The 15600-nt window shown below is 38.1% G+C and overlaps 1 protein-coding gene across 1 annotated transcript in view; it reads left to right on the top strand.

The window, feature by feature from the left end:
- The window catches only part of TENM1 (teneurin transmembrane protein 1), a 448997-nt gene that overhangs the window by 113415 nt on the left and 319982 nt on the right, over nt 1-15600 (top strand). The window contains exon 4 of the mRNA XM_088834344.1: nt 11200-11352. Coding sequence (XP_088690470.1) covers nt 11200-11352 — 153 coding nt within the window. The remainder of the gene's footprint in view (nt 1-11199; nt 11353-15600) is intronic.

Here is a 15600-nt window from a genome sequence, read left to right as displayed (position 1 = left end):
TCTTTCAACAACACAAGAGAAGTCTCTACACATGGACATCACCAGATGGTCAATACCGAAATCAGATTGATTATATTCTTTGCAGCCAAAGGTGGAGAAGCTCTATAAAGTCGGCAAAAACAAGACCAGGAGCTGACTGTGGCTTAGATCATGAACTCCTTACTGCCAAATTCAAACTTAAATAGGAGAAAGTAGGGAAAACCACTAGACCATTTACGTATGACCTAAATCAAATCCCTTACAATTATACAGTGGAAGTGAGAAATAAATTTAAGGGACTAGGTCTGATAGACAGAGTGCCTGATGAACTATGTATGGAGGTTCGTGACATTGTACAGGACACAGGGATCAAGACCATCCCAAGAAAAAGAAATGCAAATAAGCAAAATGGCTGTCTGAGGAGGCCTTACAAATAGCTGTGAAAAGAAGAGAATCGAAAAGCAAAGGAGAAAAGGAAAGATATAAGCATCTGAATGCAGAGTTCCAAAGAATAGCAAGGAGAGAAGAAAGACTTCCTCAGTGATCAATGCAAAGAAATAGAGGAAAACAATAGAATGGGAAAGACTAGAGATCTTTGCAAGAAAATTAGAGATACCAAGGGACAATTTCATGCAAAGATGGGCTCAATAAAGGGCAGAAATGGTATGGACCTAACAGAAGCAGAAGATATTAAGAAGAGGTGGCAAGAATACACAGAACTATACAAAAAAGATCTTCATGACCCCGATAATCACGATGGTGTGATCACTCACCTAGAGCCAGACATCTTGGAATGTGAAGTCAAGTGGGCCTTAGAAAGCATCACTACAAACAAAGCTAGTGGAGGTGATGGAATTCCGATTGAGCTATTCCAAATCCTAAAAGATGATGCTGTGAAAGTGTTGCACTCAATATGCCAGCAAATTTGGAAAACTCAGCAGTGGCTACAGGACTGGAAAAGGTCAGTTTTCATTCCAATCCCAAAGACAGGCAATGCCAAAGAATGCTCAAACTACTGCACAATTGCGCTCATCTCACACACTAGTAAGGTGATGCTCAAAACTCTCCAAGCCAGGCTTCAACAATACATAAACTGTGAACTTCCAGATGTTCAAGCTGGTTTTAGAAAAGGCAGAGGAACTGAAGATCAAATTGCCAATATCTGCTAGATCATCAAAAAAGCAAGAGAATTTCAGAAAAACATCTACTTCTCCTTTATTGACTATGCCAAAGCCTAGTCCTATGTGTGGATCACAATAAACTGTGGAAATTTCTGAAAGAGATGGGAATCCCAGACCACCTCATCTGCCTCCTGAGAAATCTGTATGCAGGTCAGGAAGCAACAGTTAGAACTGGACATGGAACAACAGACTGGTTCCAAATAGGGAAAGGAGTATGTCAAGGCTGTATATTGTCACCCTGCTTATTTAACTTATATGCAGAGTACATCATGAGGTACGCTGGGCTAGATTAAGTACAAGCTGGAATCAAGATTGCCGGGAGAAATTTCAATAACCTCAGATATGCAGATGACACCACCCTTATGGTAGAAAGTGAAGAAGAACTAAAGAGCCTCTTGATGAAAGTGAAAGAGGAGAGTGAAAAAGTTGGCTTGAAGCTCAACATTCAGAAAACTAAGATCATGGCATCTGGTCCCATCGCTTCATGGCAAATAGATGGGGAAACAGTGGAAATAATGGCATACTTTATTTGGGGGCCTCCAAAAACTGAGCGACTGAACTGAACTGAACTGAAAATCACTCCAGATGGTGACTGCAGCCATGAAATTAAAATATGCTTGCTCCTTGGAAGGAAAGTTATGACCAACCTGGACAGCATATTAAAAAACAGAGACATTACTTTGTCAACAAAGGTTCATCTATTCAAGCCTATGGTTTTTCCAGTGGTCATGTATGGATGTGAGAGTTGGACTATAAAGAAAGCTGAGCAGAGAATTGATGCTTTTCAATTGTGGTGTTGGACAAGACTCTTGCGAGTCCCTGCAAGGAGATCCAACCAGTCCATCCTAAAGGAGATCAGTCCTGAGTGTTCATTGGAAGGACTGATGTTGAAGCTGAAACTCCAATACTTTGACCACGTAATGCGAAGAGCTGATTCGTTTGAAAAGATCCTGATGCCGGAAAAGATTGAAGGCAGGAGAAGGGGATAACAAAGGATGAGATGGTTGGATGGCATCACCAACTCAATGGACATGAGTTTGAGTAAACTCCAGGAGTTGGTGATGGACAGTGAGGCCTGGCGTGCTGTAGTCCATGGGGTCGCAAATAGTCAGACATGACAGTGTGACTGAACTGAGCTGATGTGGTAGTGAGCTGTGGGGGAGGGGAAGCATTCTGTGATGCTATAATTAGGTCTCAATCTTTAGTGAGTTTTTCCACTGGACTGTGAACTTCACACTGATTTTTGAGTTGTTTATTTTTTTTTTTTCACTCCCCCATCAGGTGAATAGGATGGCTAGATTAGATTGGAGTTTTGAATAGGCACATCTCAAAGACATTGTGAGTTTGGTTCTAGACCACTGCAATAGAGTGAATATCTTAATTAAAAAGTCACATGAATTTTTTTCGCTTCTCAATGCATATAAAAGTTATGTTGGTAACATAATGTTTTATATTAATTATACAATAGCATTATGTCTAAAAGAAACAATGTACATACCTTAATTGAGAAATACTTCATTCCTAGAACCATCATCTGAGCCTTCAGCAAGGCATAAGCTTTTTGACTGATGGATGGTCTTGCCTCCACATTGACAGCTACTGACTGATCAGGGTGGTGGCAACTAGGGGTAGGGGTGACTGTGGCAATTTCTTAAGTCAACAATGAAGTTTGCTTCAGGGAGTGACTCTTCCTTATACAAATGATTTCTCTGCAGCATGCAATGCTGTTTGATAGCATTTTACCCACAGTAGAACTCCTTTCAAAATTGGAGTCAGTCCTCTCAAAACCTTTCCCTGCCTTATCAACTAAGTTTATGCAATATTCTAAGTTCTTTGTTGTCATTTCAACAGTCTTTACAGCATCTTCCCCAGGAGTAGATTCCATCTCAAGAAACCACTTTCTTTGCTCATCCATAAGAAGCAATTCCTCTTCTTTTAAAGTATTATCTTAAAATTGCAGCAATTCACTCACATCTTCAGGCTCCACTTCTGATTCTAGTTCTCTTTATATTTCTACCTTTATATTTCTGCATTTACTTCCTCCACTGAAGTCCTGAACCCTTCAAAGTCACCCAAGAGGGTCGGAATCAACTTTTTCCAAACTCCTGTTTATATTGATATTTTGACCTCCTCCCATGAACCACAAATGTTCTTAATGGCATCTAGAATCCTTTCCAGAAGGTTTTTAATTTAATTTGCCTAGATTCATCAGAGAAACCTCTATCTATAGAAGCTGTAGCTTTATGAAGTGTATTTCCTAAATAATGAGACTTGAAAGCTGAAATGACTCCTTGATCCATGGGTTGCAGAATGGATGTTTTGTTAGGAGGCACACAAACAACATTAATCTCATTGTACATCTCCATCAGAGCTCTTGGGTGACCACATGCATTGTCAATGAGCAGTAATAATTTGAAAGGAATCTTTTTGTTTTGAGCAGTAGGTCTCAACAGTGGGCTTAAGGTATTCAAGAAAACATGCCATAAACAGACATGCTGTCATCCAGGCTTTGTTGTTCCATTTACAGAGCATAGCCTGGGTGAATTTAGCATAATTCTTTTTTTTTCAATTGGAGGCTAATTACTTTACAATATTATATTGGTTGGTTTTGCCATACATTGACATGAATCTGCCCCAGGTGTACATGTGTTCCCCATCTTGAACACCCCTCCCACCTCCCTCCCCATTCCACCCATCTGGGTCATCCCAGTGCACCAGCCCCGAGCATCCTGTCTCATGCATCAAACCTGGACTGGCGATTCATTTCACATATGATAATATACATGTTTCAATGCCATAATTCTTAAGTTCCATAGGATTTGCAGAGTGATAAATGAGCACTGGCTTCGAATGAAAGTCATCAGCTGCGTTAATCCTTAACAAGAGAGTCAGCCTGTCCTTTGAAGCTTTGAAACCAGGCATTGACCTTCTTCCCATAGAAAGCCACTTCATCTACTTCGAAAGTCTGTTGTTTAATACGTAGGCAGCTCAATAATTATCTTAACTAAGTTCTTCTGGATAACTTGCTGTAGCTTGTACATCAGCACTTGCTGCTTCACCTTGCACTTTTATGTGATGGGGATGACTTCTTTCCTTAAACTTCATGAACCAACGTCTGCTGGCTTCAAACTTTTTTCTGCAGCTTTCTCACTTCTCTCAGCCATCACAGAATAAAAGGGGAGTCCTTTCTCTGAATGAGGCTTTGGTTTAAGGGAATGTTGTGGCTGGCTTGATCCTCCAGACCACTAAAAACTTTCTCCAAATCAGCAATAAGGCAGTTCTACTTTCTTATCATTCATGTGTACACTGGAGTAGCACTTTTGGTTTCCTTCAAGAACTTTTCCTTTGCATTCGCAACTTGTTTAACTGGCATAAGAGGCCTGTCTCAGCTTTCAACATGCCTTCCTTGCTAACCTTCATCATTTCTAGCTTTTGATTTAAAGTGTGACTCTTCCTTTCACTTGAACACCCAGAGGCCATTGTAGGGTTAACTGGTCCAGTTTCAACATTGCTGTGTCTCAGGGAATAGGAAGGCTGGAGGAGAGCAAGAGAGATGGGGGAATGACCAGTAGAGCAGTCAGAACACACACAGCAGTTGTCAATTAAGTTTGCTATCTTATAGGGGCATGATTCATGGTATTCCAAAGCAGTTAAGGTAGTAACATCAAAGATCACTGATCACAGATCACCACAACAAATATGTTGATAATAATGATGAAAAAGTTTGAAATATCATGAGAATTACAAAAATGTGACACAGAGACACAAAGTGAGCAAACGCTGTTGAAAAAATGGTGTTAATAGACTTGCTGGACACAGGGTGGCCACAAACCTTCAATTCTTAAAAATCATACCTGTGAAGCACAATAAAGCAAAATGCAGTTAAGAAATGTAGGCCTGTATGTGATTATTTCATTAGGGCTGTTTCCTAGAAGTAGAATTCCTTGGTCAAGGAACATTCCCAGTAAAAATTTTGATAGACAATCAATAGCAATCGCAAAAGTGCTTTCCAAAAGCAATTTACCACTTTATAGACCTATCAGCAGTGTATAAGCAAGAGTACTTCTTAACTCCCAGGTGCCAAGTTAGGTACCAGGGACAAAAAGATGAAGAAGACATGGTACCTGTCCTTTCAGTGCTTAAAATTATGAGGCATTCATATAAGTAGGTATCTTCAATATAGCATGGTACGTTCTGTGATACGGTTCGGAAAGAGAAAGACCATACCGCTTTATGAAATGCTCTAGATAGTCAAGATCAACACTGTCCAACAGAAATACAACCCAAATCACATAGAGTTTTAAATTTTATAATTGCCACATTAAGAAAGTGATAAGGAACTGCTGGAGTTAATTTAAATAAATTTTGATGTTATCAAATATATATCTAATATATTAACATTTCAGCATGTAATCAATATAAAAATTATTAATTGGATAATTTACATTATCTCCTTTATATAAAGTCTTTGACTCTGACTAATCACATTTCAAATGCTTGGTAGACAAGTGTTGCCACGTTGTGGCTGCCATATTAGACAGTACAGACCTAGGTCATTCAGCATGCATTTCCTATATCTACTTCTGAAGCATTTCTCCCTGAAGTCTCTCCCTTATAAGTGTATATTTGCCTATTGAAGGGGATTGGAATGGGGAAGTATTATCAATTACAAACATTACTAGACACCATCAGTCTTAATTATGAGAAACAAAGGCCAAGATCCTAACATAGAGTACAGAGAAATAACTGCAGAGAGACTCGGAGGTTTCAGCCTATAGAAATATGCAAAAAGTGCTTCTTATGAAGTCAGCCTGCCTTGAGAGCCAAGATGCTTGATTGAGTTTGACAACTGGGGCAGCAAGGTACTCCATTTGTTACCTTAACTTTGTAATAAATTTATAATTTCAGAGCATAGCTTTTTGCAATTGGGTAAAACAGGAAGGATAAGAATTATAAAATCTACAGGACTCAGCACTAAGGAACATTTGCGAGGAGAGTATTAGGAACTGCCATTCTTAATCAACTGAGAAGACATTACTCCTAGAATATCTGAATAGGCAGACACATTCTGTCCAGACATTGAATTTCAGGGTAGTGCAAATATTGGAATGGTACTTCTTGAGAGATCTGGGTAGTGTCCAACTCTAATCATTGAGTTTGTATATTTTTATATATTTTATATAAAAAGAATTTTGACTTTGAGGTCAGGAGTCATTGTATTAGATCTACTGTAACCAGTAGTGCTTATTTGTAGGTAAATGTTCTGGCATTGTGTGATTTAGTTTTATTACTTCTATACCACTCTAATGACAGAAAGTGAAGAGGAACTAAAGAGCCTCTTGATGAGGGTGAAGGAGAAGAGTGAAAAAGCTGGCTTAAAACTAAATATTAAAAAAAAAAACTAAGATCATGGCATATGGTCCCATCACTTCATGGCAAATAGAAGGGGAAAAGGTGGAAGCAGTGACAGATTTCCTCTTCTTGGGCTCTAAACTCACAGCAGAACAGCAGATGGTGACTGCAGCCATGAAATTAGAAGACAATTGCTTCTTGGAAGGAATGCTATGACAAACCTAGATAGTGTGTTTAAAAAGCAAAGACATCACTTTGCTGACAAAGGTCTGTATAGTCAAGGTTATGGTCTTTCCAGTAGTCATATGCAGTTGTGAGAGCTGGACCATAAGGAAGGCAAGCGCTGAAGAATTGATGCTTTTGAACTGTGGTGCTGGAGAAGACTCTTGATAGTCCCTTGGACAGTAAGGAGATCAAACAAGTCAATCTTAAAAGAAATCAACACTGAATACTCATTGAAAGAACTGGTGCTGAAGCTGAAACTCCAATACTTTGGCCACCTGATGAGAACAGCCGACTCATTGGAAAAGACCCTGATGCTGGGAAAGATTGAGGGAAAGAGAAGAGGGTGACAGAGGATGAGATGGTTGGATGAAATCACCAATTCAATGGATGTGAGTTTGAGCAAACTCCAGGAGATAGTGATGGACAGGGAAGCCTGGCATGCTGCAGTCCATAGCATCGCAAAGAGTTGGACATGACTTGGCAATTAAACAATAACTTGTAGTTTATCGGTGATCAGTTTGTGAAGTTGATTAGAGCACAGAGATAACAGGATTATGGTTCCAATCCTGTTTTTTAGTTTTCCTACCACTCTTCTCTTTCCTGACTGAGCTCTGGTCACACTGAACTCCTTAGTGTTCTTCACATAGTTCATATAAGACTTCGGGGCTTTCTGTAATTCCTTTTCCTTCTTCCTTGCAGGTTTTTAAACTAGATATTCATATGGGTTCACTTCATTCAAACCTTGGTTCAAATATTACGTACTCCAAGAAGTTTTCCCTGACTACTCTAATATTTTTTATAGCACTTGTTACTGATGGGTATTGTTTTACTCACATGAGTTATGGGAGAGTAGAGCTTTTGTTTTTTTATTCACTGCTATAAATAGAAAAACAGTGCCTGGCACAAACTAGGCATTCAAGAAGTACTTGTTGAATCAATATGTGAATATAACTTAACACTGCCCTGTTTGTTCATTACCAGTTGTACCCTTACTTCTAACCAGTGGGCTCATAATGTTTATACTTGGGTTTGGGGAACTTGCTTAAAGTGTGGCTATAAATATGTAACACAGATCTGGATGGTGATCCACTAGAAGCTAAGGACTATGTATTTTCCTCATTGGGTATCCAAGGTTGATATGCAACCAATATGTTCAACAGGCTATGTTGGTTGCTTTTATCCAATATCCATATTTGTCAGTCAATACCTTTGCAGTCATGGCTGTTTATTACCTTTTCCTGTATTCCCGACATTCCCCTTGTACCCAGCATATGCTTTGAAAATACTTGTTGAATGAATCAATAAATATATCCCCATAATAGAAGTACTGCCATATCTTTCCCATGGGTGTGTTGGTATATCCTGAAGTTCAATATAGTTTTATACATTGGTCTTAGTGTTAAAAAATATATATTATTTCTAACAGAACTCTAACACTAGAGTTGCTTAGTTACCCAATCTATCCTGCACATAAATGCTCCCTTTGATTTCTTTTCACATCTCAGTATGTGGAAGTTCCGTTTAGAGGAGAGAAAAGACCCATAGTCTTGCCATGGTACCCATAGTCTCTAGCAAGCCACTTTCATTAGGTATTCATGCAAATGTACATTACCAACAACTTGTTACCTAGAAAAGATACAACTAAACTAAAAAAAAAAAAAATTATAAAGTTTTACCACCCTCAAAGGGTATTTGACTAATTGTGCATACCTCTTTATCTGTCTTGATTGGCTAGAAGCAGTCCATTTCATTTATGATGAAAAATTAAACCTTATTTTATTATTTTGAAATGATTCTTAGCACATGTATTTTCTCTCTCATTAAGTGCCCTCATGTCTGACTCTTTGCAACCCCATAGACTGTACAGTCCGTGGAATTCTCCAGGCCAGAATACTGGAGTGGGTAGCCTTTCCTTCTCCAGGGGATCTTCCCAACCCAGGGATCAAACCCAGGTCTCCTGCATTGCAGGCGGATTCTTTACCAGCTGAGCCACAAGGGAAGCCCCCCTCAAGAAACCAGCTTACCTTATATAAAGTATATAAAATAGCCCTTGATCTTCAAACTGAGAACTACTATGCCTTTTGTTCTTTATGACCCATCTAATTTCAAAAAAATATCTGAACCAAGAAAGTCAAACACATTTTCAGTGTAATTTCTAATATCCATCATATTTAAATTATTTGGGGACTGAGTAGACTGAATTTTCTATAAAGCTGATGAATACCTTTAATTGGAGTGAGTATGTTAAACCAACTGTACTCTAAGCAAGGAAATCTCAGGGATGTCCTAATAGAATTCTATTAGCATGCCATCCTGTACTTTATTCAGAACCAGTATCATCTGAGTTTCAGTTGTTTCCAATAATTGCAAGAGAAATTCATCAGACAGTACTGGCCTTAATCCAAATAAAAGGGTAGGAACCAATTAAATGCTTAAAAGTTTTAAGGATAAATTAGAAGATAGGTGTTAGAAATCTCTTTGGCTCAACTCAAAGTGGATGAATGATTTTTAAATAGGCTATCTGGCTAGCTTTCCTGTTCTTGGTTGCTAATTCATATGCTATATATTTGTGTTAGACGTATAAATTAGCCCCTAACAGTCCACCTAGGAACAGAAAGGAAAATATGAGATGGCTTATGAACAGATAAATTTTTTTCCCTTTTGGTTGATGTTGAAAATTGCAGTGAGAAAACAAAGGATTACCCCACCTTCTGTCCTAGGCACTATTTTCTAACATTCTCTTCATTCAGTAATCTCAATCATTCTCACTTCAACTATTGCTTATGTGCATATTTGATTCTGCAGTCTTTTCCTAGCCTTTATGTTTCTCCAGAATTTCAAACCCTTGTGTCTGACATGACTTTCTAGATAACCCTTCAGTCCCTGGAACCTGGCATTTCCAAATGTGAATTCATTATATTCCTCCTGGGGTTTCCCAGCTGGCACTAGTAGTAAAGAACCTGCCTCCAATACAGGAGACATAAGAGATGTGGGTTTGACCCTGGGTCAGGAAGATCCCTCGGAGGAGGGCATGGCAACCCACTCCACCATTCTTGCCTTAAGAATCCCATGGACAGAGGAACCTGGTGGACTGTAGTCCATAGGGTCGCAAGGAGTCAGACATGACTGAAGCGACTTAGCATGCATGCACACATATTCCTCCCATCACTCCTCCCTTCCCCAGACCACCTAGTAAGCATTTAATAAACATGTATCTGGTACCAACTATTTGTAGCTAGTACTGAGCTAAGTGTGAAATCCCTAACTCTGTTAATGTTTCCACCATGCTTTCAGTTCTCAGGCTCAAAACCTTACTCATTTTGGTTTCTGTCACTCTTTCCTATGCCCATCCCCAGCACACCTACACACGTGTGCATTAGTGCAAGCACACACCCACCCACTCATATCCAGAGCTTGTTGCCAAATTCTGAGATGGTGTTTATGCAATTTCTCCTTAAAGAATCACCTTCTTTGCTTTCGCACAGCCACCACCCTAAATGAGGCACTCATCATTTTTCACCTACATTATTACAATGCCATGCCAATTTGTGTTCTTGCCAGAACTTTGGCCTCCGATCCATCCTTCTTCACATTACTACTGGATTTATCCTTCTACAAAGGGTGCTCTGATGATATCATTTATTTGCCTAGAAGCCATCAGTGCTCCTCATTGCTATCAAATTAATCTTCCTAAAGAAAACTGATCCTATTACTCATCTATTCAGAAAATGGCAGTGCCTCCCAGTTGCCCAGTAAATTGAATCCAAATAGCTAAGGGTGGCATTCAATGTCCTCTACAATATGGCCCTTATCTACTGTTCTGACCTTAATTTCCACTAACTTCTATACATAGTTAAACTTCAATCAACCCCAGCAACTTCCCTTGCCTCAAATACATCCTGTGCTTTACAAAGTCATATTTTGTTCAGCCTGCCTCCTCACCCCACCCATTCCTGACACCTGCCCCACATATCCTTCAAAGTCTATCTCAAATCCTACTTCCTTCATAAAGCCATCCCTGATCAACCAAGTCAATTTTACTCTATTGTTCGTTTAAAACATTTCTTTTAAAACAAAAATTTCTTTTTTTCCCTCCAGATGGCAAACATCACACATGTTCACTGTAAAAAATATAGACAATACAGAAATCATAAAGATGAAAATTAAACTCCTCCATAATCCCCCCATAGTGTTAATATGTTGCAGTATATCCTCTCAACCCTTTCTCCAGACAGCAACATATGTACACACACACACACACACACACACACACACACACACACGATATAGATCATGCTATTCATACTGTTTAGTAGCCTGATGTTTTTCATTTGATGCATCATAAATATTTCCCATGCCATTACATAGTCTTCTGCAACATGATTTAATAACCACTTAATCTTGTACTATTTATAATATCATCAGTTATTTAATTAATCTTCTACGGCTTGTTTTCTTGCAGCAGTACATTTGTTCGGCCTGACTTGGCAGTTGCAACCTGCTGAAGGACAGCTCTATGAAAATGGAGTTAGCAAGGGGAACAGAGGGACCGAATCCATGGATACTACTTACACTCCAATTGGAGGAAAAGTTTCCAATAAATCAGAGAAAAAAGGTACAGATCAAAATGATTGATTGATTATTGATTACTTTTTTTCTTTTTTGGTCATTAGTGCCAAATCTTGGATGGTTTCATTTCACATTAAATTTCATGATCACTCAAAAGAAATACTCTACGTGGACAGAATAAATACATGTAAATGTCTTGTGAAAAGAGATTCTCTGTTGCCTTGAGTATAAACCAATTAAACTTTTCAAATATATTGGCAATTTTCAAAATAGATAAATATTTACAGGATGGAGGTTTCAATACAATGGAAATTGCATTTTACATATAGCTACCCTGAAGCAACGTGGATTTTGATTAAGTTCTCTGTGTTCAAGCTGAGCATTTATATATAACATTTTACAAAGGGTATATGGAAATTTCTTCTGTTTATAATAAGAAAATGCCTTCTATGTGTGATACAAGGGTGAATGTTTATGTCAATGTGGAGGAATATGAATTGTTTCCTCATTGGGAAACATGAATTCTTCCTAGTTGGGGAAAAGGAAAAAGCACTTTGAGCATTGAATTGTTAAATTTAACCAACCTAAGCTTGAACTGCCTGACTTATTTACAATAAATATCACAGTACCAGCAGTCTGAACATCTTATTTCATGCTAAATTATCTTAGTCTTAAAATTCAAATATTGAAAATTTGTATTGTGATTTCTCTTGATTTGTCTTGATATAGGATACAGTATAGAAGAGCCATGTAAAGTATCAGTACATCAGTTCCAAAAGTAAAAGTTGCAAACAAAATGTATAACCACTGCTGCTGCTGCTAAGTCACTTCAGTCGTGTCAGACTCTGTGTGACCCCATAGACGGCAGCCCACCAGGCTCCCCCGTCCCTGGGATTCTCCAGGCAAGAACACTGGAGTGGGTTGCCATTTCCTTCTCCAATGTGTAAAAGTGAAAGTGAAGTCTCTCAGTCGTGTCCGACCCTTAGCGACCCCACGGACTGCAGCCAACCAGGCTCCTCCATCCATGGGATTTTCTAGGCAAGGGTACTGGAGTGGCTTGCCATTGCCTTCTCCGTGTATAACCACTACTATCCTAAAAATATTTTTAGATCAAATACAAACAAATGAATAAATGAATGACTCAAACTCTACCCTTAAGAAGCTTATAATTTTATAGGGGTGGAAAATCAGTTTTGGTTCACTAGTTGAAAATAGATTTTTATAGTTATTCTGATTACTATGCTTGTGTTTTTAGTTCCTTTTGTGGAGTTATTTTGGGGTCTTGTTTTGTTTTATTTTTCTTTGCTTTTGAAAAAGGAACTTTGGTCTATGCTTTAGTAAAAAATTAATGGTTAGGGTTCAGTAAAACATTATGGTTTATTCTAGTTTTCAATTCACAATGCAGTTTGCTTTATGTCCTTCCTTAGAATTACTGTTTCTAGCCTGAGCTGACCTTTCCCAGCAATTTCATTGTTGCTGCAGAGAGGGGTTGAGGGTAGTACAGGGGTCACAGATGGCAGAGGAAAGGGTCTGAATACACCTGGGCTTGGATATTTTCTCCCTCACCTTCTCTCCTACTATTTATTTGATTCCTTTATATCTGCAAATACAAGAGCCACCATTTGACATCATATGCCTAGGTTTTGCTAGGCACACTGAAAATCATGAATTATCTGTTTGGTAAAAAATAATAGGGTATCACATAGCTGTCATCAAAGCATATTCATTTTTTATTCTAATTCATGTTTCTATAGTCCTTTCCAAAAAAATAGTTTGATGATGATGACGATGACTAAATTGTATTAAACAATTACCATGTGCCAAAAATTACTCCAGACACTTAATATGTAGGGCTTCCCTGATAGCTCAGTTGGTAAAGAATCTGTCTACAATGCAGAAGACCCTGGTTCGATTCCTGGGTCAGGAAGATCTGCTGGAGAAGGGATAGGCTACCCACTCCAGTATTCCTGGGCTTCCCTTGTGGCTCCACTGGTAAAGAATCTGCCTGCAATGCAGAAGAGCTGGGTTCGATCCCTGGGTTAGGAAGATCCCCTGGAAAAGGAAATAGCTACCCACTCCAGTATTCTGGCCTGGAGAATTCCATGGACTGTATAGTCCATGGGGTTACAAAGAGTTCGACACGACTGAGCAACTTTCACTTTCACTTATCATGAAAGTAACACTGTGGTCCCCATTTTCCAAATGAGAAATTTAAGCACAGAGAGTTTAAGTAATTTTCCCAAGGTAACAAAGCTAGAAACTGGTGGTCTGATTGCAGAGAGCTGTCTCTTAACTTTTGCATTCTACTGAAATTCACACATGAAATGTAAATAAAAATCACAAAAAAACATTTCACACACTGAAAGCAGAACCTCAGTTTCTATTCATGATATATTTTAGATAAATTCTGTATGTGTGTCCAACTCTTTGCGACCCTATGGACAAACTCTGTATAACTCTATTTTAATGTATTGTGACAGGTTTCATAAATGAAAAATGTTTTTAAGTTTATGCTCAGTTACAACAAGAAACAGGCCAAAGCAATTTCAATTTAATACTTATTAAGAATAATCATTAAAGGTTGATGCCATATATCCCAAGTTATTATCTTAAACTGACTTTTTATGGAAGTCTAAACAAAGCCTTAACAAGAACTGCACATCATAGTCCTGCTCTGTTAGGTCTTTACTGCATATTACTTACCAAGTAAAAACATAGTGCCTCTTTTATAATGTCATGTGTATACTAAACCAATCCTTGCAGAAGATGTAATATACTGTAAGGATATTTTCAAATGGTCAGTGTATCCTTTTACAATTTTCTAGACATCACACAAGCCCATAAATACAGTTCTAAAAACATATCTTAATATAAACTTGAAAAACAGATCATACTTTTTATACTGTTTTCTTTATTCTCCTAGAGAATTGGAAAATATGATATTGTAGTTAAGAGCCTGGACTCTGCAGTCAGATTTGGCTTTGAATACTGACTGATTTTGTCATTTACTGGCTCTCTAACCTCAGGCAATTAAGTAATACAGTCTTGCTGAACCAGGGTTTCCCATATGATAAAGAACTAGTGATAAAGAACCTGCCTGCCAACGCAGGAGACGTAAGAGACTCGGGTTCAATACCTGGGTCAGGAAGATCCCCTGGAGAAGAGCATGGCAACCCACTCCAGCATTGTTGCCTGGAGAAGCCCATGGACAAAGGAACCTGGAGGGCTATAGTCCGTAGGGTCACAAAGAGTTGGACACGACTGAAGCACTTAGGACACACGCATGCCTTGCTGAACCAGTGTCCTCATCTGCAACATAAGGGTGATAATAATAGTAACTGTCTCATATCGTGGTTTTAAGGAGTAAGTGAGACAATGGATAAGAAGCATATAGCACAGTGTTAAGCATATTTTTTAATTTAGAAAAATAATTATTATAGGGTCAAATGATTGGAAAATTACCTTGAGTTTATTGGCATCCTACTAGCTACTATAGACCCTGCTTTCAAACTGACATCAACTTTTTCATTTCAGATGATGTCCTCCCTAGCGTTTAGATGTTTTCTCTCTTTAAAGTTTGATCTCTCTTTACTTACCAATTTAGCATCTATTATTTTTAAATTATTATCATCTTCATCATCAAAGGCATGGATAAGTAGAATGGCACTTTAAAAATAATCAAATTCTACTGGAATTGGTCCCCCATTAATAGTAACTATGTGTATCTTCTTCTTATTAGGAGATGAAAGAATTTTCTTACCACTTAATTTTCAAAATGGAAGAAAAAAAGAATATTTGATTATAGACATTTAGTGTGCTAGAATTTTCTTTTTGAAATTTATTTGAATAATTTAAATTTAATTTCAAAATGAAGACATAAGTCACAACCACATGTTGGAATCTACCAGAAAAATCAGTTATCCATTGTTCAGTAATGTAGTATTGAAAGTATTGTTCTAAAACAGGCCCTACTATCTTAGAAGCTAACAAACTAGTCATAACTCACTCTCTTTAGCTCAGAAATGTTATGTAACAAGTGGTTTAAACAAAGAAGGGGATATAAACAAATGAAAGACCTGTTCCCAGACCTGAGTCATGTAATGTCCATAAACTGAACTACAAATAACTGCAGTGTAATTTATCAACAGAAACAGAATGTTAAAATCTTAAAGATTATCAAATCCAACATCTTTATTTAAAGATGAAGAAACTGAGGTCCAGAAGGATCAAGAACACACAGAGAGAACTGGGACTAGAACCAAGGATACCTGGTTCTACCTCTTTTGTTTTTTCA

Source organism: Moschus berezovskii, chromosome X, assembly GCF_049115385.1.
Source record: "Moschus berezovskii isolate FMDL1 chromosome X, NW_MosBer_1.0, whole genome shotgun sequence".
Lineage (NCBI taxonomy): Eukaryota > Metazoa > Chordata > Mammalia > Artiodactyla > Moschidae > Moschus > Moschus berezovskii.
Note: the sequence above shows the minus strand (reverse complement) of the source record. Positions and strands in the feature narration are given on the sequence as shown.